General features: G+C 36.0%; 1 protein-coding gene across 1 annotated transcript in view; it reads right to left on the bottom strand.

The window, feature by feature from the left end:
• UVRAG (UV radiation resistance associated) overlaps positions 1 to 27382 on the bottom strand; it is a 436868-nt gene that overhangs the window by 299487 nt on the left and 109999 nt on the right. Inside the window, exon 6 of the mRNA XM_044668156.1 lies at positions 999 to 1084. Coding sequence (XP_044524091.1) covers positions 999 to 1084 — 86 coding nt within the window. The remainder of the gene's footprint in view (positions 1 to 998; positions 1085 to 27382) is intronic.

Raw genomic sequence — 27382 nt, 5'->3', positions numbered from 1 at the left:
GGAAAATGTATGGCTTAATATCAGCCTAATACAGAGAAGAAAATACTTTATAAATACATAGTATTATATTATCTTCTAAGGAAACCCAAAAAAGTACATCACTAGTGAAACATTGTCTTGGAAAATTGATTAGTGTTAACAAAAACATGTTACTTACATGTCCATGTACTAAGTCTGTCTATCACCCTGTCTGTAAGAAGCCTATTTGGCAAGACATAGATCTCAACTTACAGTTTATGTGAGGTATTACTCTCCAAGAACCTTTAAACAGTCTTCCTTCAGTGAATATGTGGAATATGATAAAAAAAAAAAAAACATTGGGAAAACTAACTGCCAAAATCTAATTTTGAGGTACAGTATGACTACACTAGGAAATTACAAGTTAAATGACAGTGTCAACTTCATTTAAATTGCATTTATTTTGGTAGCAGACCTATTTAATCACTATCCTATCCAATCAAGATAATCAAGGGCAAAACTGAATATTTCAAACTCAAATAAAATGAAGAGCATAGGTACATAGCCAAATACAGGCATCAGAGCTCACTGCTGCCAAACATCACTACTACCTTTAGGATGGATCAGCAGCCAAACCAAACCCACAAGCCATTTCTGTGGTTGTTGAAGAGTTTTTCTAGTTATGTTAGAGGTGTTAAAACTTTGATAAGACTAAAGTCATCATCTGTATTTGCTGCTCTTTACAGCTCAGAGGAAATGAGAATGTTCATGTCTCTGCTTTACTGCAATTGGCTTCCATCTACTCTCTCCCACCATCCAGAGAAAGGAAATAGGTTTTCCAAAGGCCTTATGTAAGAGATAAAATGAAATCACCAGGGTTACAAGATTTATGGAGCTCTCACTAAAGAATGTTAAGCTTGATGAAGTTTTTGAAGTTCCCAGAGACATTTATTTACATTTAAATGTCATAAAATCAAGGAAAAAAATATTTTTTAAAATGTTCAGTGGAGGAGGAAGGGAGATTTTAAGAAGTTTCTTACCGAAGCAGAGAGAAGACATCGTATGAATTACGAACACAGTTCTGATCTACCTGGAGAAGACTGCTCTTCTGGGCATTTGAACAACCCTGAAAGATATCAAGCAACAAGTCAAATTAACAAAGACCTCAAATTCTCTAATTAATACAAAAACCATAACCTTCTACCTCTGGAAAAATACAAATTACTTAGTCTGGCACTCAAAGTTCAAATTTGGCTCCAACCTATCTCTTCACCCTCATTTTACATTATGTACTCTAAATTCTAACCTAATTGTACTACTAGGTGTTCCCAGACCTCATCCTGCCCTCTCCTATTGCTTCCTCACAAACTCTCCTTATCTCTTCCTGTTTACATACTTTTCTTACTTCAAGTCCTTCAAAGTTCAGTGCCACTTTTCTCCAAGGAAGAAAGTCCTCACTGATTCTTTACCCCTTGCACCTTGTGGGAAGCCAATAAGAGAATAGATAAAAATCTGATACCCCTCTTTTGACACCTCTGATGACCCATACCTTTTCTTATTGGAAAAACATTATAGACTTATTGAAAACCTTTGAGTCCTTAGCAGACCAGAAGCTACTGAGTTAATGATTTCTCTCCTTGTTAATTAAGAAACCTGAACCCTAACAAACATTACTTAGATAAGACTGGAGCCTGACAATTTAGTCCAGACTTTATTTGACCAGGTGCAAAACCTGTACTTCAGGAAGACAGGACTCAATTAGTGAACATCTCCATAAAATATATTTCTGCTCCCAGAATTATCCCCTACTAATTGGTGGTTGGAATTTGGCCCTTGTCCTTGTACCTATATCTTTACTTTTTAGACTTTAATGGGTTGTGTATGATTTGTGACCCCTTCACAGCTGTGACTCTTTCTTTGTGTTCTTTGTTTGAAATCAGTATATAATAAACTCCAAAGCCCACAGAGTTTGGAGCAACATGGGCTAACCACTAGTTTGGTTATTCTCATTTTCTTTTTCCTGTCTTAACAATCCGATGCCACAAAACGCCACTCAGAACCCCTACCATATAGGGAGCTGGCTCTCTATAGCTCCTAAAGCAGAAACTTGTCTTATATCTCAAATGTTCTAGGAACCTATGTATGGATCTCTTCTTTGTCTTGATCATAGTATATTTTGTATTTTACTTATACCATTACTCCTCCTCTCTTCTATAGTCTAATCTTCTTGAGGGTCTTTGTTGGTATTCATCTCTATAACCTTTAACCTTGGTACTTATCATTCTAACTGCCAGAAAGCAGATGCATAGGAAATGAGATATTTAATTATATTGATTTACTTTTTTTTTAAGTTTGTCAGAATGGCTGGTTGTTGCAGAGTAAGATTTGCAGGTAATAATGACAGACACTTCTATCACAGAGACAATTTCAAAATTGGATCTGGACTGTCATTCACTTTGCAAGGTAACCTTCCCAATTTCACATCATCCATATATTTTAATATATATTAAATATTTTTTCTTCTGTTAACACTTTGTAATTGACATTCTTGAAATATGCTAGAAGGCATGTCCTCAACACCATTTAATTTCATCAACTAAAAACTTCCAATAGATGCCTGATGAAGGATTATAAAGGAAAAAAAATTATTCATTTATCTGTCATCCGGTTATCTGTGTAAGATACAGACAAATGCCAAAGAACCTCAAGGGGATTTATTTTAAGTGTATGTCACTCAGAATTCCTCAAAGATGCCAGGTCTACCAATCCTTTTAGAAAAGAAGGAATGATAGCAATCAGAAATAAGTACACTTTCTGAGCTTGAGAACTGGAAGAACAGAAAACTGAATTAATTTCAGTAACAATGCCTTTATTGTCTCAGCACATAACCAATTAGTGTATCTAGGATAGTGAAGAAAGGCATTTTAAGAAATGCAAGGGCACATTTTGGTGGATTTTTTGTTGTGAGGAAGTATAAGAGCAAGAGAGAAGAATGAGGTATTAGTCCTTCTATACATTTGGCTTTCTTTTAGGCTTCTTATTTTTCCATTTTATCTGAAAATTCAGATTCAACATTGTAAAGGATATTAAACTTTTCCACAATTGCAAATTATTCATTTGCACATCAATAGCTACATAGAGCAGCAGAGGCAAACATTTGCAAACTTGTTAAGGGAGTGGTACAAGTACATCAGTTGTTTAGAATGTTGAACATTTTCCCATTGGAAATAAAAATAGCTTATTTCATAGTACATTTTAAGGTTTAAAATATTATTCCCACTCTAGAGATGAGAAAAACTAAGGTTCTGAGAATTCAATCTCAGAAACACAAATCATTAGAAGGGGACTCAAAGGTAATCAAGTCCAAAACATAATTGGGTAAAAATCCTCCCTAAAAATATCTTTGGGAGCAGAGTCAAGATGATACTGAGAGGAAGCAATTTTGTAGGCTCACCTAGTACATCTCCACCACAACAACCTAGAAAATGAGCTAGATTAAATTCCGATCAAAAAAGCTAAGAAAAAGCCACAGTAAATCATTTTTCAAGAACAGGAAGCCTCATGGGACAGAGAGGTCAAACAATAGTAGATGGAGGATGGTCAGTAATATTTTTGTATTCAGTAAGGGCTAAGACTAAAGGAAGCACCAGGGGAATTCTCCAAAATCACTGAACCAGCACTGGATGTGGGAATGCATGCCAGCTGGCAGCTCTCTTGTCCATTACACCTCGATTCAGGTCATAATAAAGCTAGCAGTACCTACCTGAGAACTGAGTACAGAGCACGTTCCAAAAATGTAGACATGTAGCCCTTAGGCACATGAGCAAAGCAATGACTCAGTTCTAGCTATTAGCCCAGCATCAAAGCCTGCAGTGGAATAATCATGTGGGCATTTCCCAGGCCAAAGTGGAGTCCAAAGTTCAGTTGCTTTGAATTTGTGTTGAATTTCAAAGCAAGATAACAGTGACTGAGTGCAGCAGCAGTCTACTGAAACTTAACTATGCAAAATCCAACAAATTCAAGTTGGTTCATATCAAGAGGGCAGTAAACAAAATTCACCTGATTATATGACTTCAGGAGCATCCCCAGTCTGAGCTATCAAAACAGTTGAAGGATGTAAAAGGAAAGAATTTCAGGTCAGATCTTCCTCCCAAAAGTGGGAAGAGCTCAACATTAACATAAATAGTCTAAAGTAAAGCAAAAGGCTGAAGAATGAGCAAACAAAAAAGTATCCCATTATAAAGAATCATTATGGCAATGGAGAAGGACAAGACACAAATTTAGAACAGAAACATCTACAGGAAAAGTCTCAAAGAAAAGTGTAGATGGACAAGCTTAAAAAAAATTCCTAGAAGCATCAAAAAGCTTTTTAAGTGAAAAAATGTATTTTAAAAACCAAGTAAAAGCAATAGATTTAAAAAATGGAAAATGAAATGAGAGCAATTCAATAATGCTATGAAAAGAGAATTAGCAGCTTGGTAAAAGAAGTATAAAAATTTACTGATGAAAATAGAATTTGCCAAAACTGGGACAAGTAGTAGCTCAGTGGATAGAGCATCAGCCCTGTAGTTGGGAGGACCTGGATTGAAATCTGACCTCAGACAATTTCTAGGTTGTCACTTAACACTGTTTGCTTAGCTTTTGCCTAAGAAAGTTAGAAGTTTTGTTGGTTTTTTTTTTAAAAAAGAAAAAAACAAGGTCCAACAATTGAAAAAAGAGCATGTGAAATATTTTATTAGAAAAATAAGTGACCTGAAAAATAAATCAAGGAAAGATCATTGAATAATCACTACTAAACTAACTGAAAGTCATGAACAAGATTTTTAAAAATTATCTAGACATCATATTTCAAAAAATTATAAAAGAAAACTGTTTATATATCTTTGAACCGTAGAACAAAGTAGAAACTAAAAGATTCCACAGATGACATACTACAGGAAATCCCAAAATGAAAACTTTTAGGAATATTATAGCAAATTCACAGATCAAGAAAAAAAATACTACAAGAAATCAGAAAGAAAGGATTCAAGTACCACAGAGTCATAGTCAGTATTATACAATATTTAGCAGCCACCATATTAAAGGAAGAGAGCTTAGAATACAATATACCAGAAGGCAGAGGATCTAAGATTAAAACCAAGAATCAGTTACTCAGAAAAATGGAATATAATCCCAGTATCTACAACAATGAAAATGGAAAGAACAATGACACACAAAAAAAAGTAAGTATAACAAAAGTATAAAGATTAAGTGGGATTCAAATGAAGAGCTGTTTTCATGTGATAAAAGAAACAGAAAACATAAAGGTATTTAGGACAACAACAACAACAACAAAAACCAACTGTGAGGTATTGTCCCATACCCATGATATTGGCTAAAATGACAAAAGTAGAAAACTAATGTTCAAGAGTCTAAGGAAAACTGGTAAATTAATGCAATGTTTTCAGAATTGTGAACTAATCAAACCACTCTGGAAAGCAATATGTAAATACACTCCAAAAGCTATTCAACTGTATAGTTTCTGACAAAGGGATACCACTACTATGTTTATACTACAAAGAAAGAGGAAAATAATCCATATGTATGAAAAATATTTATAGCAACTTATTTTTGTAGTGATGAAGATTTAGAAATTGAGGGAATGTTATCAATTGGAGAATGGGTGAACAAGTTATGGTATATGAATTCAATGGAATACTAATGTAGTATAAAAAATGATGGATAGTTTCAGATAAACCTGTGAATTACTTCTATTAACTGATGCAACACAAAGTGAGCAGAATAAGAATAATTTATACAGCAACTAAATATTGTAAAGATAATCAACTTTCAAAGACTTAGTAGTTCTGATAACACAATGACTAAATACAATTGTAAAGAACAAATGATGAAGCATGCTATCCATCTCAAGACAGGGAGCTAATGGGCTCAGAGTGCAAACTACAACATTTTTTTCTTGTTTTTTGGACATGTCTAAAGCAGAAATTTGTTCTGTATGACTATACATATATTTGCAATGTTCTTGCCTTATATGTTTTTCTTGCCTTTTCAATGGTATGGAAAGCAGAAGGGAGGGAGGGAATTTTGTAAATAAAAAAAGAATTTTAAATAAATTTTAAAATATCCAACAAATAATCATCCATCATTTGCTCCAATACTTTCCTGTGAAGAAGAACATCCAAGAAAAAATTTCCCAATTCTTTGAACTGATTCTCCTATAGCCGAGATTCCAGATGAGATTTTCTTCCTCCAACAGAGGTGACAATTCAGAGGTCAGCTAGATTCTCTTTTATAACTTGGATTTCAACTCCCTATTAAGCACTGTTGCTGAGCCTTTCCTAATTAAAAAAAATCCTTCTCCATTAGAGGAAAAAATTAAAACAAATACCTGTGCCTTCACTCCATCACCCATTCACCTAACCAAAAAAAAAAAAAAAAAACAGCATTCTTCATTATTTCTTTCACTTTTGTGACTAAAAATTTACATCTTTTGGTCAACCTTAGTATTCATATTCACTAAGCCCTAGCTCATTCTGAGATTTAGCACTCTTTTTTTAAATCTTACATTCCATATTAGAGTCAAAAATGTGTATTCGTTCTAAGGCTTCAGAAGAGTGATAAGCAATAGGGAATGGAGGTTAAGTGACTTGACTTGCCCAGTCAAATAGCCAGGAAGTGTCTGAGGCCAGATTTGAAGCCAATACCTCCCATCTATATGTCTGACTTTCAATCCACTGAGCCACCGATCTGCCCCCAGATTTAGCACTCAACAATATTCTTGCAAGACTGTGTTATGATTTTATATTCATCCTATGCTCTTGCTTCCAATTTTTATTCATCTTTTAAAAACCCATATTGTTCAATAAGTTCCACACTCAACCTCATCAATCTATTTAGCCAGTTCCTCTTTTCCTTCTTGTTGGAATTGTTTTGTATGGCATTTTCTGAATTTCATTCTTGAGAGCTTCCCATCCTTCCTAGGCTGAACTAATTTTATAGAATTTTATTTGGTTCATGGATTCTATCCATCCTTTCTCTGAAAAACTTGAAATCTATTCTTTCAAAATCTAGAGGACATACTAGGCTAGGTCCAGCTTTTCTCTCTATTAAATTTTTAAGATAGAATAGTGGTGGGGGCAGCTGGGTAGCTCAGTGGAGTGAGAGTCAGGCCTAGAGACAGGAGGTCCTAGGTTCAAACCCGGCCTCAGCCACTTCCCAGCTGTGTGACCCTGGGCAAGTCACTTGACCCCCATTGCCCACCCTTACCAATCTTCCACCTATGAGACAATACACCGAAGTACAAGGGTTAAAAAAAAAAAAAAAGATAGAATAGTGGTCACAAGCCCTGAAGGTTGCCTGATATTTCAGCAATCAGTTTTTCCTGTTGATCAGAATGATGCTCAGAATAGAAATTTTCTTCATTTCTTCAAATTACAAAGGAAGATATTACCACAAAGTTAAACCAAGAAGTTATTAGATGCCCTATTTTTAACAGAAAAAGAGACCCAGCCCATCAGCAAATATCCTGATAATCTGAAGTTACCCATCACAATTTTATCATACCTTGGAGGAACACATATACTTCCTAAGGTCCTCATCTATTTATTCTTTCTTTCCAGATAGTCTTTAGTAGTACTCCCATGAAAATGTCTGTTTTATTTTCCCTCCACTTCTCTTAACCACAATCCTATCCCAATTCACCCTTTAATACAGTTCCTGAATATTGTCACATTAAGTATAGCTTCTTAATATACAATGCTACCCTCAGCCTCCCTTTTATTAATTCTCCACCTTCTGAGTACAATATAGCCTTGTATATCCATCTTCTAATAAGTACCATCCTACTAAGTCACAATCATATGTATGAGGTTAAATTAATGCATCTGCCTAAAAACAGCTGAGATAACTAGCTTTGTTGTTAGTTCCTTTCTCGAAGTCTGACTTCAGTGAATTATAAGGCATCCTGCCTTTTTCCTACATTGTAGTTGTCACTTTCTTATACTATCTAGATTAGCAAATATATAAAGTAGGCACCTTTTCCCTACTCTTCTCTTTTCAGTGTCAAGTTCCCTTGACTAGATTTGTAAGACCCCAGGCAACTTTTTTTTTTCCAGTTAGGAACACTTAATCCCTTCTGAAGGGCTCATAATTCTTATATCTTAAAACTGTGGTTTAGAAATCTAAATTCTATTCTCAGACACAAAACTTCTTAACCAGATGCTCACTCTGCAAATCTGCCATTATCTCTCAAAGTCCCTGCTTTCAATCACCAGAAGTGCTAATAACACCATCCATGTCCCCAAAATACTCAGTTTCTTCCTAAGGACAAAATAATCCCCATTAATGTTTCCTAGGCTCCTTCTGCCAGTTTTGCTTGTCCTCATTTGAAGTGGGTGTGTGGTCATCAGGTCTGAAAAATCTCCAGGGTCTGTTACATCCCACATATGTTCTCTGGGAAGATAAACTTTTTTTTAGCATTAATACCAGATCAACCAGTAGCTGTTTCCATTCCCTTTAAGAGTCATGACTCATCCCTCTCTTGATGACTCTTAATGAATATGAATCTCTTTCTTGATACTATTCTATGTATCCTCATCATTATTTCTTAGAATGCTAGTGTTTACTCTACAGTGATCAGCCATCACTTTCTATTGAAAGGCCTCATTCCAGTTTTTTATTTCCAAGAGTTCAATGAGCCTTCTTCAACTTTTCCTATTCATCCCATTCTTCTATCTTCAAATACACTGAGGATGATCAAGATAACTCTCTAATCTTCTCAAGTCCTTTTCATTCTTTGCTTTTACCTTAAAACCCTCTGCTTTTCTGTCTTTTTTAAAAATAAAAATAAAGTCTACTTCATTCTTTCTGATAATCTATAGAGAAAAGAATTTCTCTATCCTTTTTTTACCTTCTTTTCCAGGAAAGGTAATAGCCCTTTCTGTGAAGAAAGCAGCACTGGGTAATCAAAATGATAATATCTATTATATGAAAAACTTCCTTATCTGCTAGAAGCTAGACAGATCCTCAGTCCTCAGTTGAGTTCACAGATAGCTCCTGTGATTAAGTCTTTTAGCAAATGGACACAAAACTAACTATTGGCCATATCTGTTGAAATAGTAATTATGAGAGCTGAGAGTTTAACTCAGGTCATAGAATCATAAATTTAAAGTCACAAGGGAGCTTAGAGATCTTTTCATTTAATGCCCTCACTTTACAAGTAAAAAAACTGGAAGGGGAGAAAAACATAAGTAAAGAAACTGAGGCTCACAAAAGTTAAATGATTTACCCAAAGACACCCATGTAGTAACAGAATGAAGATACAAATCCAAGTCTTTTGACAAAAAACTCCAGCACTCTTTCCATTATACCATACCGCCTAACAAGCAAGAGAACGTATTTGGCAGGGAGGCAGGAATCAAGTATTAAGTGTTTACTATGTGCTAGGCACTGTTCCTGGGATACAAATGCAAGCAAAAATGGAGGCCAGTCTCTGCCCTTAAGGAGATCAGAAATAAAGCAAGGATGTCCATTATCACCACTTATTCAATATTTTAGTACAAATGCTAATTACACCAATAAAAGAAGAAAAAGAAATTGAAAGAATTAGAATAGACAATAAAGAAACAAAACTATCACTCTCCACAAATGATATGATAGTACAGAAAACCTAGAGAATCAACTAAAAAGTTAGTTTAAAAATTAACCATTTTAGCAAAGTTGCAAGAAATAAAATAAACCTACTAAGTTATCAGCATTTTTGAGGGCAGCTGGATAGCTCAGTGGATTGAGAGCCAGGCCTAGAGATGGGAAGTCCTAGGTTCAAATCTGGCCTCAGACACTTCCTAGCTGTGTGACACTGGGTAAGTCACTTGACCTCCATTGCCTAACCTTACCACTCTTCTGTCTTGGAGCCAATACACAGTATTGACTCCTAGATGGAAGGTAAGGGTTTAAAAAAAAAAAAAAGTTATCAGCATTTTTATATATTACCAACAAAGCTCAGTAGTTAAGAGATAGAAAAAGAAATTCCATTTAAATGAACTGTGGATAATAGAAAATACTTATAAATGTACCTTCCAAGACAAACCCATGAACTATATGAACACAATTATAAAATAATTTTCATACAAAGTCAGATCTAAACAATTGGAAAAATATTAATTGTCCAAATAAAAATGACAATTCCACCTAAATTAATCTCCTTATTCAGTGCCAGAACAATCAAACTACCCAAAATTATATAGAGCCACTTCAAGATTCTAGGATCAAGATGAAACTGTTTCTCCCTTATGCTATGAAAATGGGTTGGGACCTGCCTTCTTTTGCTTAGATACGGATGAAAGAATTAATGGCAGTATGAACCTTGACCCTCTAGGCAGTGGTTCCCAAACTTTTTTGGCCTACCGCCCCCTTTCCAGAAAAAATATTACTTAGCACCCCATGTCACATACTATCACCACCCCCTTACAGTTATTCCCTGCCCCCAAATGCACCTGGGGCCATTACCACTCCCCTGGATCGCTGCAGCACCTACCAGGGGGCGGTGGCACCCACTTTGAGAATCACTGCTCTAGAGAGATTAAAGAAAGTTAGCAAGCTCTCCAGCTATGTTGGACTGATACAGTCACAAGGCGGAGAGGAAAGAGTATGTTGGCATCCTTCCGTTGACAAAAACCCACCTCTTCTTGTGATGAGATAATGAGGTAATAGTTGAAGTCCCTAAGTCCACCTCCTCAGTAGCTATGTGCCAATCAGAGAAGTCTTACAACGTCCAGAGAGAGATGAAATGACAAGGGGATATATAAAGAGCTACATGAGAGAAATTCACTGTCTTTTGTACACATTTGGTTTGTGGAAGGAGTCAACTGACCAATTTAAGATGTTATGAGTGATCAATTAATAAATTATTTTAAAATTAAGAAATACTATTTCTCAAGAATTTTAATCATTATGAGATAGAAAACATAACAAGTTTCTTCTAGAAGCACAAAACATTTAGAATATCAAGAGAATAAATGAAAAAATGTAAAGGAAGATAAAAATATGATTGATCACATGGTTTGATGAGGATAAATTGGGGTATAGGTGTTAAAAGATCACTCTATTGCAAATATGAATAATACATAAATAGGTTTTTAATAATGACACATGTATAACCCAGTGGAAATGCTTGTCAGCTCTAAGAGGAGAAAGAGAAGAAGGGTGGGAAAAATCATGAATCATGTAACCATGGAAAAATATTCTAAATAAGCAAATAAATTATTTTTTAAATGAAGAAAATATGAAATATGGTATGTTTTAGTCTACATTCAGACTATCAGCTCTTTCTCTGGATACAGATAGCTTTTTTTTTTCATCATGAGTTTTTGGAACATTGTATTGCTGAGAATAGCAAGCATTAATTAACACTTATTCCTCAAACATTATTAGAGAGGAAATAAAATATTATTTTTTAAAAGATAACATCATGAAAGGTTGTAAAGACCAGCTCTCTTAGATAAATTCCAGAAAAATCTGAAAATGGTCTCAGAAAACTAAAGAGAAATCACAAAAGAAGCAAACATAAGTTCCTCTATCCAACTAGAATTGCACAAAAAGATAGCCAGAGGGGCAGCTGGGTAGCTCAGTGGAGTGAGAGTCAGGCCTAGAGACAGGAGGTCCTAGGTTCAAACCCGGCCTCAGCCACTTCCCAGTTGTGTGACCCTGGGCAAGTCACTTCACCCCCATTGCCCACCCTTACCACTCTTCCACTTATGAGACAATACACCGAAGTACAAGGGTTTAAAAAAAAAAAAAAAAAAAGATAGCCAGAAGATCCAGTCAACATCAACATGGAAGCAATACCAGCAGATAGAGAAATGGGCCCAAATCTTGCTGAATCTCCCTCTGAGAAAAGACAGAGAAAGCAGGAAGAAAAAGAGAGTCAGCTAAAAATCCCATTAATGAACCTAAAGAGATCCAAAACTCTATAAACAAGAGCAGGGTATTCCAGGGCTAGCTCTAACAACTGAGAACCTAAAGTCAGATCTTAGTCTTTGCCTGACAGAATACAAGTAAGGGATGTGGCCAGCTCTAATAAGTGACTAAACAGAGAGTACCTAGCAACAAACTTCTTGAAATGCTAAGAAAAAATGACAGGAACCAAAGATGATGGCTCAACTAGGATCCAATGTTACAAAAAGTATGAAGTCACAATGCCCAAGATTAGGCTGGAGTCTGTTAGAATCACAGAAGAAGGCACCAATTCCTGGTTCAGGATTGTACAGAGAGAAAAAGAAACAGACTAGTTGAGGCCTGAATCCATGGTGAACCACCAGAGCACTAAAGAGTCATCCTTTACTTAACTACAATGCAATAAAAACACAATAAAGTGTCGAATTTAAATGAAGACTTAATTTTATCCTAAAGAATATGTGTGTCAAAGAACAAAGAATAGAAACAATTTCCTCTCAAACTGTTTTGGATACATCCCAAAAGTTCTGGATGATGTCTCATTGTTGTAAATTACCTTAGAAAGGTAATCAAAAGGATCACCACAAAGATCAATTACCATTTTAGAAGATGCTGAATGATAGATATTCTGTCTCTTGGCAGAGAGGTGAGAGACCAGAAGGGCAGAATGATAACATTTATTCTCAGACATTGGGAATGTATTTTCTTTCTAAGGCTATGCTTATTTGCTGCAAAGAGGGGATTTGAGGGGGAAAAAGTTGGGACAAAATGATTACATAATGAAAGGGATATACTAAAAGAAAAGAAAAAATGGTGAATCATTTTAAAAATACACAGAGGAGAGAATTTTTAAAAGGGACAAAGAGAACCAGAATAGTATTGGAATTATCATGTTAAATTAAAAATTTCAAAAACAAGCTCTACATAGATACACAATTCCATATATAATTTCTTTTTCTTTATTATAATGAAAAATGTTCATGTTTGTTGATATTTGTCAAGTTCACAATAATAAACAGGAAAATGTTTAAATAAATAAATATAAAATGTTTCCCAAGTGACTAGAGTTCACTATAAAAACATGAGATCACCATAATAACCTATATTTACATTGTATTGTAAGCTTTGCAAAATACATTATCTTATTTATTGCTTTTTTAAATAAGAGTATTACTGTTCCAAATGCATGGTTGGAAGGAAACTAAAATCCAGAGAACTAAGACCATTTACATAGTCTTGGTCATATGGCTACAAGTGAAAGAGAGATAGAACTTGAACCTATATCTTTACAACATACAAGTCACTGCACTCAGCACTAGAAGTAAAAAGAGTGGCAAAAGATAGACTCTGATATCAAGAACTTTGTACAAACAAAATGTATACAAGATAAATTTCATTCAATCAGAGAAAAGGTACCAGCATTAAGTGGAATCAGAAAAGGCCTGAAGGAAGGCAGGGAAATCAAGAAGCAAAGGAGAGAAAGAACCTCGTGTACTGGAGATTTTTTTCAGTGAAAAAGCATGGGAGATGGAGAACAGCCAGGAGACCAGTGTCCATGGATCATAGAGTATGTGGAGGAAAATATAGTATAAAAACCCTGAAAAGGTACGTCATAGAGCTTTAAAGATCAAAGAAAGGATTTTATCTTTGATCCTAGAGCTAATAGAGATCCATTGGCATTTACTGAATAGGTAGGTAATATGGTCAGACCTGGAATTTAGGAAGATCACTTTGACAGCTGAATGGAGGATGAATTCAATAGCAGAAGAGAACTGAGGCAGAGAGACCAACCAGTAGGCTACCACAAGAGTCAGGCAAATGGTGGTAAAGGCCCAGACAAGGGGTAGCAGTGTGAGAAGAGAGAAAGGGATATTTACAAGATGAGAAAGATGCTAAAAAGGCAGAATGAACAAGATATGGCAACATATTGGATTGAGGGAAGTGGGGAACATGATAGAGAGAAGTCAAGATTGACACAAAGGTTGAAAGCCTGAGTGACTGAAAGGATGAAAAGTAATAGGAAAATTTTTAAAAAGGAAGAGTATGGAGTGGGGAGTCAGGGAGAAAATAAGTTCAGTTTGGAACATGTTGAGTTTAAGATGTCTATGAAATGTCCAATATGAGATACCCAATAGGCCACTGGAGATGTGGGACTAGATGACAGGAGAGGGGTTAGGACTAGAAAAAAAGATCTCTGAACCATTTGCATAGGGATTGTAATTGAATCCATGGGAACTAAATGAGATCACCAACCAAAATCAGATAGAGCTAGAAAGCGGTTCAGGTCAGGGCCCAGAGACACCCAGAATTATAGCAAGTACAACCTGGATAAAGAAGATCCAGCAAAGAAAAATGAAAAGGAACTATCAGACAAGTAGGAAGAGAAAGAGTAGCATCATGAAAACCTATTTTAAAAAACTGTAACATTATAGTCTCCCCTATTTTCAAAGTACTATTTAAAGCCTAGCAAATAACCATTCTCTTACCTACCCAAATAGGTGTTATTTCATTCATCCTAAGTATAAATAAAAAGTATATTTGTGAAAATAAAAACCAAGTACTAAATTTATTTGCAAAGATACACTAAAACAAATGCCTGCTGAATCACCAGACAACTTTCTACTCCAACATATGTTCACAAGGATATAGTCTAAGTGTCCAGGAGTCTTAAACCAAGAATTCAAAGAACTTTCTGCTGAGCACTTTCAAGATCTAGACATTCTTTGTTCTGGAATCCTGACAAAACCCAGATGCTACAGTCCATTACAGAAGAAATATAAGATATCTCTGTTCGATCTTTCTTTGTACAGCTAGCACTTAGCATTGTGCCTAGCATATGGCAGACATTTAATAAATGCTTGCTGATTGACAGGATCACAGACCTTGTCGGAAATCAAGTGAACTCCCGAACACTTATTACCACAATTTCTGACAGAGGAGCCTGTTCCCTTCATTTTGTAGTCTTAAAATTAACCAGAAAATGGATAGTTCTTTGAACAAAAGTCACAAAAGCACAAGAGTAACTGTAACCACAAATCAAAGCACAGTCTTTACTTCATGCAGCAGAAAAGATATTCTTCTCCTTATTCTTTTCAGCCATACACAAAGGCAGTAATAACATTAGTTAGTAAAATGAGCACTGTCAGCTCCTTAAGGGTGGGGACAATTCTGTTTTGTTTTGTCCCCAGAACCTAGGACAATGCCTGCAAAGAGCAGGCACTTAATAAAGATTTGCTGAAATAGTGAATCATTCATTCAGTAATATGAACTACAATAAGACATAAGAAAATAAAATGTTGAATTAAAACAACCTTTTTCTAAATATTGCTTTCTTATTATAGCAAAACTAAATAATATGGAAATAGCTATCAAGTGACAACATGTGTACAACCCAGTGGAATTGCTTTCCGGCTCTGGGAAGGGAGAAGGAAAGAGGGAAGAGAAAGTAAATTAATCATGGAAATATGAAAAAAAAAATCCCCTAAATAAATAAATAAATAAATAAATAAATTTTAGGGGAAGATAAATATTGCTTTCTTCCCCAACTCTAGACTCACAATAAAGGAAAGGCTATTAAGAGTCAGTCAGGTACACATTAAGTTTCCAAGTCTCAGATAGCAAAGGAAGATTTCCAGAGTGATTGGTCAAAGCTCCCTGCGTCTATTCCTTGAAATCCAAATTTTAAGATTGGAGGAAGTTCCACAATAGACTTTTCCATAACCTTAGCCCTCACTCTTCCCAAGGTATATAGAGATAAAATCCACTCCCCACAAAGGGAGGCATACACCTCATATAAAAGGGTAATAAATAAATGGAACACAATACCACCATGGGGGAAAGTTGCAAATCTGAAGCCTAGATCAAATTCCAAGTCATCACTACTAAAAAAGCCCTAGACATGTTGTCTTACCAGAAATACCATAGCCAGTCTCACAACCACCATTAATGAACTAAGAATGTTGCCTGTAATAACTACCCCCTAACAAATAAATAACCTCAAATGGGTGATATGTATCTCCTCATACTCCTACTTGCTTACTCACATTGGCAGCTTGTATGTTAATGCTGGGAGAGCTCAAGTTCCATGTCATTTGCTGCCTGACACCCTTGTTTAAGAGCCTCATTTATATAGTGACAAATACTATTGCACTAACTATACTCTCAAATATTCTGGGGCAAAGAACATATTTCTTACCTCAGGAGACTGAAATATAAATTTTTAAAAAGAACTCAGCTAACATATATCCCTTAATATTTCCAGATCCAATGATCAGAAGAAGATATTCATATTCATCCATTTCATAACAAACTGGTAGAAGTTCAGTGACATGAATTTATATTTCTGGAAATATAGATAAGAACAAACTAGATGAAAGATAAAGGATTCCCAGAAGTGCTGATGAAACTTTTCTTTTTAAAAGCAGGGACTAATGAAATCAAGAATTCACTTTTTATATAAATTATCAGTGATTACTACAATGCTTTGTAAACAGCAGCTATTTAACACAAATTTATTAAATTAAATGCTATAAAGCTAACCAATACTATGATTATTTATGAACAGAGGCAAATCATTAAAGCTGAGATAGTCTTTAGAGATTATCTAGTCCAGGAGCCAAGATGGGGAAAATAGAAGAAAGCAATACAGCTTATCTCTTGTCTACAAATCTTCCAAAGAGATATATAAAATGCACCAGACTTAATATTAATAGAGAATTCCACAAAAAGTCACAATGAATCATTTGTCTATTCTAGATGAGGATGGGACAAAGAGAAATGCAGAAACTGGAGTAAGGGTCAGGGTAGGAGCACAAAGCAGTACCAGAGAAAACCTGCATACCAGCACAAAAGGAAGTCCCAGATAGAGGACCTTGATGCCTACAATGGGGCAATGCATCAGGGACAGGTGCCAACTGACAGTTTTGTTACTCATTACCTAGTCCCAATCAGAGATCCAGGATAGAATAAGAAGGGGACCTGTACACATTTGAGGGAATGAGGAAGACAAAAGAAAAAGTTCAGAAGCCAGTGGCTGCACCAGCTACAGCAGTGTGGTTCAGACCTCAGTCTCAAAGCAAGTCTTTGAAAGAGTCTTCCAGCATTTATCCCAACATGAGGAGGAATAACTAAGGCAGGAAACCTAGACTAAAAAGGATCCTACAATCCTGCCATTTGGAGGTAACAGAGCTTCCCAACTAGTTGAAAAGGACAGAGTCCAGCAAGAATCTATGGTTTCTCAGACCTATACGTAGGCCAGAAACTTGCAGAGGTCAGACCAGCAAACAATAATCAGATTTTGCCATGGATCAGTGCCTCCCTTAGGAAGCACTGAAAGCTTACAGGTCCCCAGCCTATCCCTGAAATCTTAAGATAACACAACATTCAATACCCCAAGAAAACAGTAGCAGGACTAGTTCAGGACTTCCCTCCAGATGTGTGGGGAAAGCCCAACCTTCAAGACAAGTAAGAAATTAGGAAGAAGACAGGAATAATAAGCAAACAAACATAATAAGCTATTATAGTGACATAGATGATACAGACACAAATGCAAAGGAGAATGACTCAAAAACATCTACAGACAAAGCCTAAGAGAAAAGCACAGCTTAGGTACAAAGTGTGTTAGTTAAAATCACCTGGGGTTCTATTTAGAAGGATTGAACCTCAATATAGTATTTGACAAACTTCTGAGGACCTGTGGGGGTCCTTAAAACTACATTTCCCGTGGTCCAATGGGTTTCCAGTTTTGGATTACGTATTCAAGATGAGGGACTGTTTTTTAAAAGAGGGGGAAGTGACTTGGAACTTCCTCTTTAGCTACCTGAGCTCTCGGAGAGAGGAAAGGAAAAATGGCTGAGGGTGAGGTTGGAATAGCTTTCTTACAAGCTCATGGTCAGTTTAACTCTATCAGCATGGCTTTTATTAAAATACTATTCTCCCTTTTGATCTCAGCCCTCATCATTTTTAATCATAACAAAAGTCAACCAAAATTCCAAGAAGAGATAAAGCAACAGATTTGTTTTGTCTAAAGAATTTTTAAATGTTTTATAAATAGCATAAGGGTACTAGAAGAAGAAAATGGAAAAGAAATAACAGCTATGGAAGAAAAAATTGGAAAGAGAATTTACAGTTTAGCACAAGAGATACAAATCTTTGCTCAAGCAACAAACTATTTGAAAAATTAGATCAATTAGAAATTAATTACTCCAAAAATACTAAAACAAATTTAAAGGCTAAAAAAAGAAAGATTATGTATAGTATCTCAGAGGAAAAAGAAATGAGTTTGAAAACAGATCAAGGAGAAAAAAATATAAAAATCATTTGGGGGGGAGGGGAGGGGAGAGGAGGGGAGGAAAGGATGGGGAGGGAAGGGACGGGGAGGGTAGAAAACGCAAGTTCACATCCTATTTCAAGATATCATAAATAAAAACTACCCAAATCTCCTAGAACCAAAGAGCAAAGTGGAAATAGAAAGAATTTACTGGTTACCTCTTGGAAGAAATCCAAAAATGAAAGCACCCAAGAACATCCCAGCCAAAATCTAGAGCTTCCAGTCAAAGAAAAAATACTTGCAAATAACCAGAAAGATTTCAAGTACCAAGGAAGGAGTCTATCAAGAACACACAAAATTTAGCAACTACCATAATAAAGGAGTTGAGAATCTAGAATACAAGATTCCAGAAGGTAAAGATTATAGGCTTATTACAGTTAAGAATAATTTATCCACCAAAACTGGGTATAATACAGAGTAATATATATTACATATAATATATATACAAAGTATATACAGAGGGGAAAATGGCCCTTAAGAGATTATTTCCAAGCATTCTTTTTTTAATTAATTAATTAAATTGATTAATTTAGAATATTTTTCCATGATTCCATGTTTCGTGTTTTTTTCCCTTCCCTCCTCTCTCCCCACTCCCATAGCCAACAAGCAATTCCACTGGGTTTTACATATATCATTGATCAAGGCCTATTTCCATATTATTAATATTTGCAATAGAGTAATTGTCTAGATTTTACATCCCCAATCATATCCCCATCAAACAATGTGATCAAGCAAATGTTTTTCTTCTGTGTTTCTACTCCCACAGTTCTTTATACGAATATGGATAGTGTTCTTTCTTATAAGTCCCTCAGAATTGTCCTGTATCATTGCTTTGCTGCTGGTAAAGAAGTCCATTAATATTCGACTATGCCACAGTGTATCAGTCTCTGTGTACAATGTTTTCCTGGTTCTGCTCCTTTTGCACTGCATCAATTCCTTGAGGTTTTTCAAGTTCACATAGAATTCCTCTAGTTCATCATTCCTTACAGCATAATAGTATTCCATCACCAGCAGATATCACAATTTGTTCAACCATTCCTCAATCAAAGGGCATCCCCTCATTTTCCAATTTTTTGCCACCACAAAGAGGATAGCTATAAATATTTTTGTACAAGTCTTTTTCCTTATTATCTCTTCGGGATATAAACCCAGCAGTGGTATGGCTGGATCAAAGGGCAGGCAGTCATTTAAAGCCCTTTGGGCATAATTCCAAATTGCCTTTCAGAATGGTTGGATCCACTCACAACTCCACCAGCAAAGCATTAGTCTCCCAATTTTGCCACATCCCCTCCAACATTTATTACTTTTCTTTGCTGTCATATTAGCCAACCTGCTAGGTGTGAGGTGGTACCAAGCATTCTTAATAAAAAGACAAGATATATAGGAACTTCATGAAGTTCAAGATAAAGGAGAAAAAAGCATAAAAAGGTAACCATGAATAAATAATGATAAAGAGACTAAACAAGGATAAACTATTTGCTTTCAAATATCTAAACCGTAGGATCATCAGGATTCATATAGGGAGTCCAATTAGACAAGATCTTGGAATAGTTCTGTTATCTTTAAGGATCTTAAGAAAGGAATGGAATATGGGGGGGGGGGGGTAATATGGGAGTAAGGGACAGGAAGAGAAAGTAAAGAAAGTTCAGGGTAAGTCATCAAAGAGAAGGAAGTGGTCAAGAGTAGACGACACCTAAACCTCATTCTCATCTAAACCTGTTAAAAAAAAATGAAGATTACACACAGATACATACACATGTATGTACATGCCCATACACAGAGTGGTACAAAGTATATTTCACTCTATGAGAGAGAAAGGCATTAGAAGAGGGAAGGGGAATTAGATGGAGGGTAGATTAAGGGAAGGAAGGATTAGTTCTAAGCTAAGTAAACTCTAAGAATATACAAAAATATCTATAATTCTTTTTGAAGTGGCAATGATTGGGAATCTGAGGAAGGGCTCATAAATTCAAGGGTGGATGAATAAGTTATGATATAGAGGATATGGAAAATTATTCTGCTTAACTCTTATAAGTATACTTCTGATCAGGAATGACCAATCAGGATTTCAGAGGAGTAATTTAGAAATATGCTACACACCTTCTGATAGGAAGGTGAAAGATTCAGAATGCAGAATGAAACAATTTTTTTTTTACATTCCCAATATGGAAATTTGTTTTGTTTGACTATGGTTGTAATAAAGTTTGTTTTTCTAATATTTTCAATTGAGTATAGGGAAGGTAGGGGAAAAGGATAAGCAGATGGACTTTGGCTGAATAAAATAAAACATTTTTTTAAAAGAGAGAGATTATATAATCCAATTTCCATACTAAGGAACTTGGCTTACTCAGAATTACATACTGATTCAATAATAAAATATAAATCAGGCCTTCTGGTTCCAAATCCTAGTCCAGCCTATGCCATGCTGCCTTAACTAAGGTTCTGGGTGTGCTTCACTTTTTACAGGTCCTAATACTACACTAAGAATGTTACTTGGCTTTACATTTTCCTAGACTGAAACCTAGAAAAACTCAGATTGTATGTTCTTATAAGAGAGCAAGGTTTTGCCTCATTCATGAACAGAAAGTATGGAATTTCACCAGCTTGTCTTCCAGCCTAAATAGATCATATGAAGAAACTGTTTTGGAATGAACTGACACTTCCTAGTTAACATGGTGGCAGAGTATAAAAAGCAGCTGCTTAACCTTTCCTAACCGAAACATATAGGACTCCTCAAGAAAACACAAAAACAAATTCAGAGGAACAAAGGGACCCTACAAAAGGGCGCAGCATTGGAGGGACGTGGGATCGGGGTACTTCCATGCTATAAAGGGGTGAAACAGCTCTCACTAAAACACGAGCTGAGCAACCCCTCCCCCATCCCACACCAACTACAGTGCCAAAGTCAGCACACAAGAGTTAGAGCAAGTTTGGGGCAGGCATTAAGTCCTTGGCAGCTCCCTGGGATAACCAGAGCCTGCACCTGAGAGCAGCAAGACTTAAGACCCCAAGAGACTAAAGAACGCAAGGACTTTGAACACAGACCCTGAGCACAGGCACGAGTGCGAGCACAGGCACGAGTGCGGGCACAGACACAAGACAGAAGATTTCCAAGTATTTGCACAAAAAAGACCAGGACTAAATGGAAAGTTCGATATCCAACCACAAATATCAAGAGAAACATTAAAAGGTAAATAAGAAATAGAGGGGAAAGAAAGAAAACTCGTATTTTTTAAATTTGCCTCTTTAAGGGTTTCAAATATGATCTAATTATCTGTATTCATATGTGGAGAAACGTTATGTATAATTCTCTGTAAAGAACTCTATTCACTATTATAGTATTCACTATTATAGTAATTAGAAGAATTATTCACAGGGAGAGGTTGGAATACTAAATGGTCTAAGATGATAAGGGGGAGGGTAGGAAAGAGGGGGGTGAATACTAGAGGACACCAAGAGAAACTTGAATGAATAACATAGGATATTCTATTACATACAAAGAAGGCATGGGAAGGGGAAGAGATGAATACTATTATAAGAAGGACAGGAAGAGAGCATTAAGAGGTAATATTTAAACCTTACTCTCAGTGTAATTAACCCTGAGAAGGAAGAGTAGCTTTATCCATTGGGATATAAAACTCTATCTAACCCCACTGAGAAAGTCAGAAGGGATAAACCTAGGGTAGCAGGGGAGTGGGGAGGTCAAAAAAGGGAGGGGAGAAGAAGGGGGAGGAAATTCATTAGGCCTTAAAAATAAAAAGAGGGAAATAATAAGGGAGGGGTTAGAAAGGGAAGTAAATCAAGGGAGGGGACATGGGTTTCTGGGATAAAGCAAACCACTGATTTAAAAGGAAATACTGTAAGAAGGGGTAGAACTAGGAGAGGATATCAAAATGTCAGCGAATACAAAACTGATAATTATAACTCTGAATGTGAAAGGGATGAACTCGCCCATAAAAAGGAAGCAAATGGCAGAGTGGATTAGACACCAAAATCCCACCATATGTTGTCTACGAGAAACACATATGAGGCGGGTGGACATACACAGTTTTAAGGTAAAGGGCTTGAGCAAAATCCTTTGGGCAGCAAATGAGAAAAAGAAGGAAGGAGTGGCAATTGTGATTTCTGACAAAGCGAAAATAAAAATAGATATGATTAAAAAAGACAGGGAAGGTCATTACATCCTGATTAAAGGCAGTATAGACAATGAGGAAATAACACTGTTCAATATGTATGCACCAAATGGCATAGCAATCAGATTCATAAAGGAGAAACTGGCAGAGAACAAGAAGGAAATAGATAGTAAAACCATACTAGTGGGAGATCTAAATATTCCTCTTTCAGATCTAGATAAATCAAACCAAAAAGTAAATAAGAAAGAGGTAAGAGAGATGAATGAATGAAGTCCTAGAAAAATTAGATTTAATAGATATGTGGAGAAAAATAAATAGGGACAAAAAGTAATACATCTTCTTTTCAGTTGCACATGGTACATTCACAAAGATTGACCATGTAATAGGGCATAGAAACATTACGAACAAATGCAAAAGAGCAGAAATAATAAATGTCACCTTCTCAGATCATTACGCAATAAAAATAATAATTAGTAAGGGCACCTGGACAGGCAAATCAAAAACCAATTGGAAATTAAATAATATGATTCTCCAAAACCAGCTAGTCAAAGAAGAAATCACAGAAACAATCAACAATTTCATTGAAGAGAATGATAATGATGAGACATCCTACCAAACTCTGTGGGATGCAGCCAAGGCAGTACTCAGGGGGAAATTTATATCCTTGAGTGCATATATTAACAAATTAGGGAGGGTAGAGATTAATGAATTGGGCGTGCAACTTAAAAAATTAGAAAGCGAGCAAATTAAAAATACCCAGATGAAAACTAAATTAGAAATACTAAAAATTAAGGGAGAAATTAATAAAATCGAAAGTAAAATAACTATTGAATTAATATATAAGATTAGAAGCTGCTACTTTGAAAAAACAGATAAAATAGACAAAGTACTAGTAAATCTAATTAAAAAAAGGAAAGAAGAAAACCAAATTGACAGTATCAAAGATGAAAAGGGAGACCTCGCCTCTAATGAAATGGAAATTAAGGCAATCATTAAAAACTATTTTGCCCAATTATATGGCAATAAATATAACAATTTAGGAGATATGGATGAATATTTACAAAAATACAAATTGCCTAGATTAACAGCAGAAGAAATAGAATACCTAAATAATCCCATATCAGAAAAAGAAATTGAACAAGCCATCAAAGAACTCCCTAAGAAAAAATTGTCAGGGCCTGATGGATTCACAAGTGAATTCAATCAGACATTCAAAGAGCAACTAATCCCAATACTATACAAATTATTTGATATAATAAGCAAAGAAGGAGTCCTACCAAATTCCTTTTATGACACAGATACGGTACTGATTCCAAAGCCAGGTAGATCAAAAACAGAGAAAGAAAACTACAGACCAATCTCTTTAATGAACATAGATGCAAAAATCTTAAATAGAATACTAGCAAAGAGACTCCAGCAAGTGATCAAGAGGATCACTTTTGTTGACAAAACACAACACCCATTCCTATTGAAAACACTGTAAAGTATAGGAATAGAAGGACCTTTCCTAAAAATGACAAACAGTATATACCAAAAACTGTCAACAAGCATCATATGCAATGGGGATAAATTAGAAGCCTTTCGATTAAGATCAGGAGTGAAACCAAGATGCCCATTATTACCTCTATTATTTAACATTGTACTAGAAACGCTAGCAGTAGCAATTAGAGAAGAAAAAGAAACTGAAGGTATCAAAATAGGCAATGTAGAGACTAAGCTATCCCTCTGCAGATGATATGATGGTCTACTTAAAAAATCCTAGAGAATCAACTAAGAAGCTTGTAGAAATAATCAACAACTTTAGCAAAGTTGCAAGATACAAAATAAATGCACATAAATCATCAGCATTTCTATATATTTCTAACACATCACAGCAGCAAGAGGTAGAAAGAGAAACACCATTTAAAATCACCCTAGACAATATAAAATACTTTAGGCATATATCTACCAAAATAAACAAAGGAATTATAAGAAAACAACTACAAAACACTTTCCAAACAAGTAAAACTAGATCTAAACAATTGGGAAAATATTGATTGCTCACTCATGGGTAGGACAAGCTAACATAATAAAAATGACCATTCTACCCAAATTAATTTACCTATTTAGCACCATACCTATCAAACTACCAAAAAACTTTTTTACTGAATTAGGAAAAACCATAACAAAGTTAATTTGGAATAACAAAAGATCAAGAATATCAATGGAAATAATGAAAAAAATGTGAAGGAAGGGGGCCTAGCAGTACCAGATATTAAACTGTACTATAAAGCAGTGGTCATCAAAACGGTATGGTACTGGCTAAGAGACAGAAGGGAGGATCAGTGGAATAGACTTGGGGTAAATGACATCAGAAAGACAGTGTATGATAAACCCAAAGAGCCCAACTTTTGGGACATGAATCCTCTATTTGACAAAAACTGCTGGGAAATTTGGAAAACAATATGGGAGAGATTAGGTTTAGATCAACATCTCACACCCTACACCAAGATAAATCCAGAATGGGTGAATGACTTGAATATAAAAAGGAAAACTATAAATAAGTTAAGTGAACATAGAATAGTTTACTTGTCAGATCTCTGGGAAAGGAAAGATTTTAAAACCAAGCAAGAGTTAGCGAAAATTACAAAATGTAAAATAAATCGTTTTGATTATATCAAACTAAAAAGCTTTTGTACAAACAAAAACAATGTAGCCAAAATCAGAAGGGAAACAACAGATTGGGAAAAAAATCTTTATAACAAAAAATTCTGACAGGGGCCTATTTACTCAAATATACAAGGAGTTAAATCAATTGTATAAAAAATCAAGCCATTCCCCCAATTGATAAATGGGCAAGAGACATGAATAGGCAATTTTATGATAAAGAAATCAAAAGTATGAATAAGCACATGAGAAAGTGTTCTAAATCTCTAATAATTAGAGAAATGCAAATCAAAACAACTCTGAGATACCACCACATACCTAGCAGATTGGCTAAAATGAAAGAAGGGGAAAGTAATGAATGCTGGAGGGGATGTGGCAAAATTGGGACATTAATGCATTGCTGGTGGAGTTGTGAACTGATCCAACCATTCTGGATGGCAATTTGGAACTATGCTCAAAGGGCTACAAAAGAATGCCTGCCCTTTGATCCAGCCATACCATTGTTGGGTTTGTACCCCAAAGAGATCATAGATAAACAGACTCGTACGAAAATATTTATACCCTCCCTTTTTGTGGTGGCAAAAAACTGGAAAATGAGGGGATGTAATAAGGGGATTTTCAGGATGTTATAAGGGAATCTGCAGGATGTAATATGGGACTGAAGCTAGGGGTAATAGCTGGTAGGAATAGGGAATAAGGCAAGGCGAGGGACCCAAGGCTGCAGGTAATCAAGGGACTAGGCTATAGGTAGTAGCTGGTTGGAATAAAGGATAGGCACTGTGGATAAGGGTTTGTGAATCCCTATGACAATATAGTGAATGAAGAAGGTACAATGATGAAGGCTGGTAGTTGAGGTAGTAGGAGAAATAAGGGAATGTCTGAGTTTAATGAGTATAACACTGAGGTAACAAGGGTTGCAAGGGAGAGAATGAGTTAATCTAAGGCAGGCAATAGTAGCAGGGAAACACAGACTGGGGAACCAGTTAAAGACAAACATTGAAGGGAAATAGTCTGAGCCCTTCAAGTAAAAGGACACTTTTACAGAGTAAGGTTAGAGCCAGCCATGGCCAGCCTGGAACTGACTCCAGACTTTAGTCAGTTTCACAGGAAGGGACTAGAAGGAAATACTGAAGTTACACTTCCTTCAAAATGGATACCCTCAAGGGGCAGCTGGGTAGCTCAGTGGATTGAGAGCCAGGCCTAGAGACAGGAGGTCCTAGGTTCAAATCCGGCCTCAGACACTTCCTAGCTGTGTGACCCTGGGCAAGTCACTTGACCCCCATTGCCTACCCTTACCAATCTTCCCCCTATAAGTCAATACACAGAAGTTAAGGGTTTAAAATTTAAAAAAAAAATGGATACCCTCAACTTCCCTCAAACTCCAGAGAGTATGTTATTCCTCTCTCTCTTCCTCCCTCTCTTATTAATCTACTAATGAAGTAACCAGAAGGTCTTGATTAAATACAAACGGGGTTTATTGTCTTCTAGGATAGATTGGCAGGATAGAGGATACAAGGAAGCCCTAACAGCCACTTAGAAAAACTTCAGGTGGGGGAAGGGAAGCAGGAACGTGAGACTGAGAAAGGACCTGCCTTAACTCAGCTCTCAGATGGGTTTGTAATCAATGGGGTTAGGAAAGTTGGATACAAAGATTCAATATATAATTTGTTGCAAGGGTAAGCCCTATTTGATTATTTAAAATATCAGGTTTAAACTAACACTCCGAACTACCCTCCTTTCAAACCCTCACAGGAATTCAGGCAGAGAGAATGAAGGTGGGAATAGAGTATGGTAGGGAGATTCAAAGGAATTAGTTAAATTAACAAATCTCAAAAGACAAGCTGCAAAATATAGGCCAGGTTTCAATCTCAAGAAGGAGCTCAGATTGACCCTGATTCTCTCCACGAGTCCAAGACCAACTGAATTTTTCCCAAGATTCTAAACTCCTTAACTGACAGAATGAATTCTGCAAAGCCTGAAAAACTGTTATGTACCACAGGTATGTCCTTCAATTGGGGAATGGCTAAACAAACTGTGGTTTATGCTGGTGATGGAATACTATTGTGCTCAAAGGAATAATAAACTGGAGGAATTCCATGTGAACTGGAAAGACCTCCAGGAATTGATGCAGAGCAAAAGGAGCAGAGCTGGAAGAACACTATACACAGAGACCAATATACTGTGGTAAAATAGAATGTAATGGACTTCTGTACTAGCAGCAATGCAATGACCCAGGACAATTCTGAGGGACTTATGGAAAAGAAAGCTACCCACATTCAGAGGAAGAACTACAGGAGTGGAAACAGAAGAAAAACAACTCCTTGAACACATGGGTTAAGGCGGACATGATTGGGGATGTAGACTC

The sequence above is a fragment of the Gracilinanus agilis genome, chromosome 3, assembly GCF_016433145.1.
Source record: "Gracilinanus agilis isolate LMUSP501 chromosome 3, AgileGrace, whole genome shotgun sequence".
NCBI lineage: Eukaryota > Metazoa > Chordata > Mammalia > Didelphimorphia > Didelphidae > Gracilinanus > Gracilinanus agilis.
The sequence above is the reverse complement of the archived record's forward strand: the minus strand, read 5'-3'. Positions and strand labels throughout refer to the sequence as shown.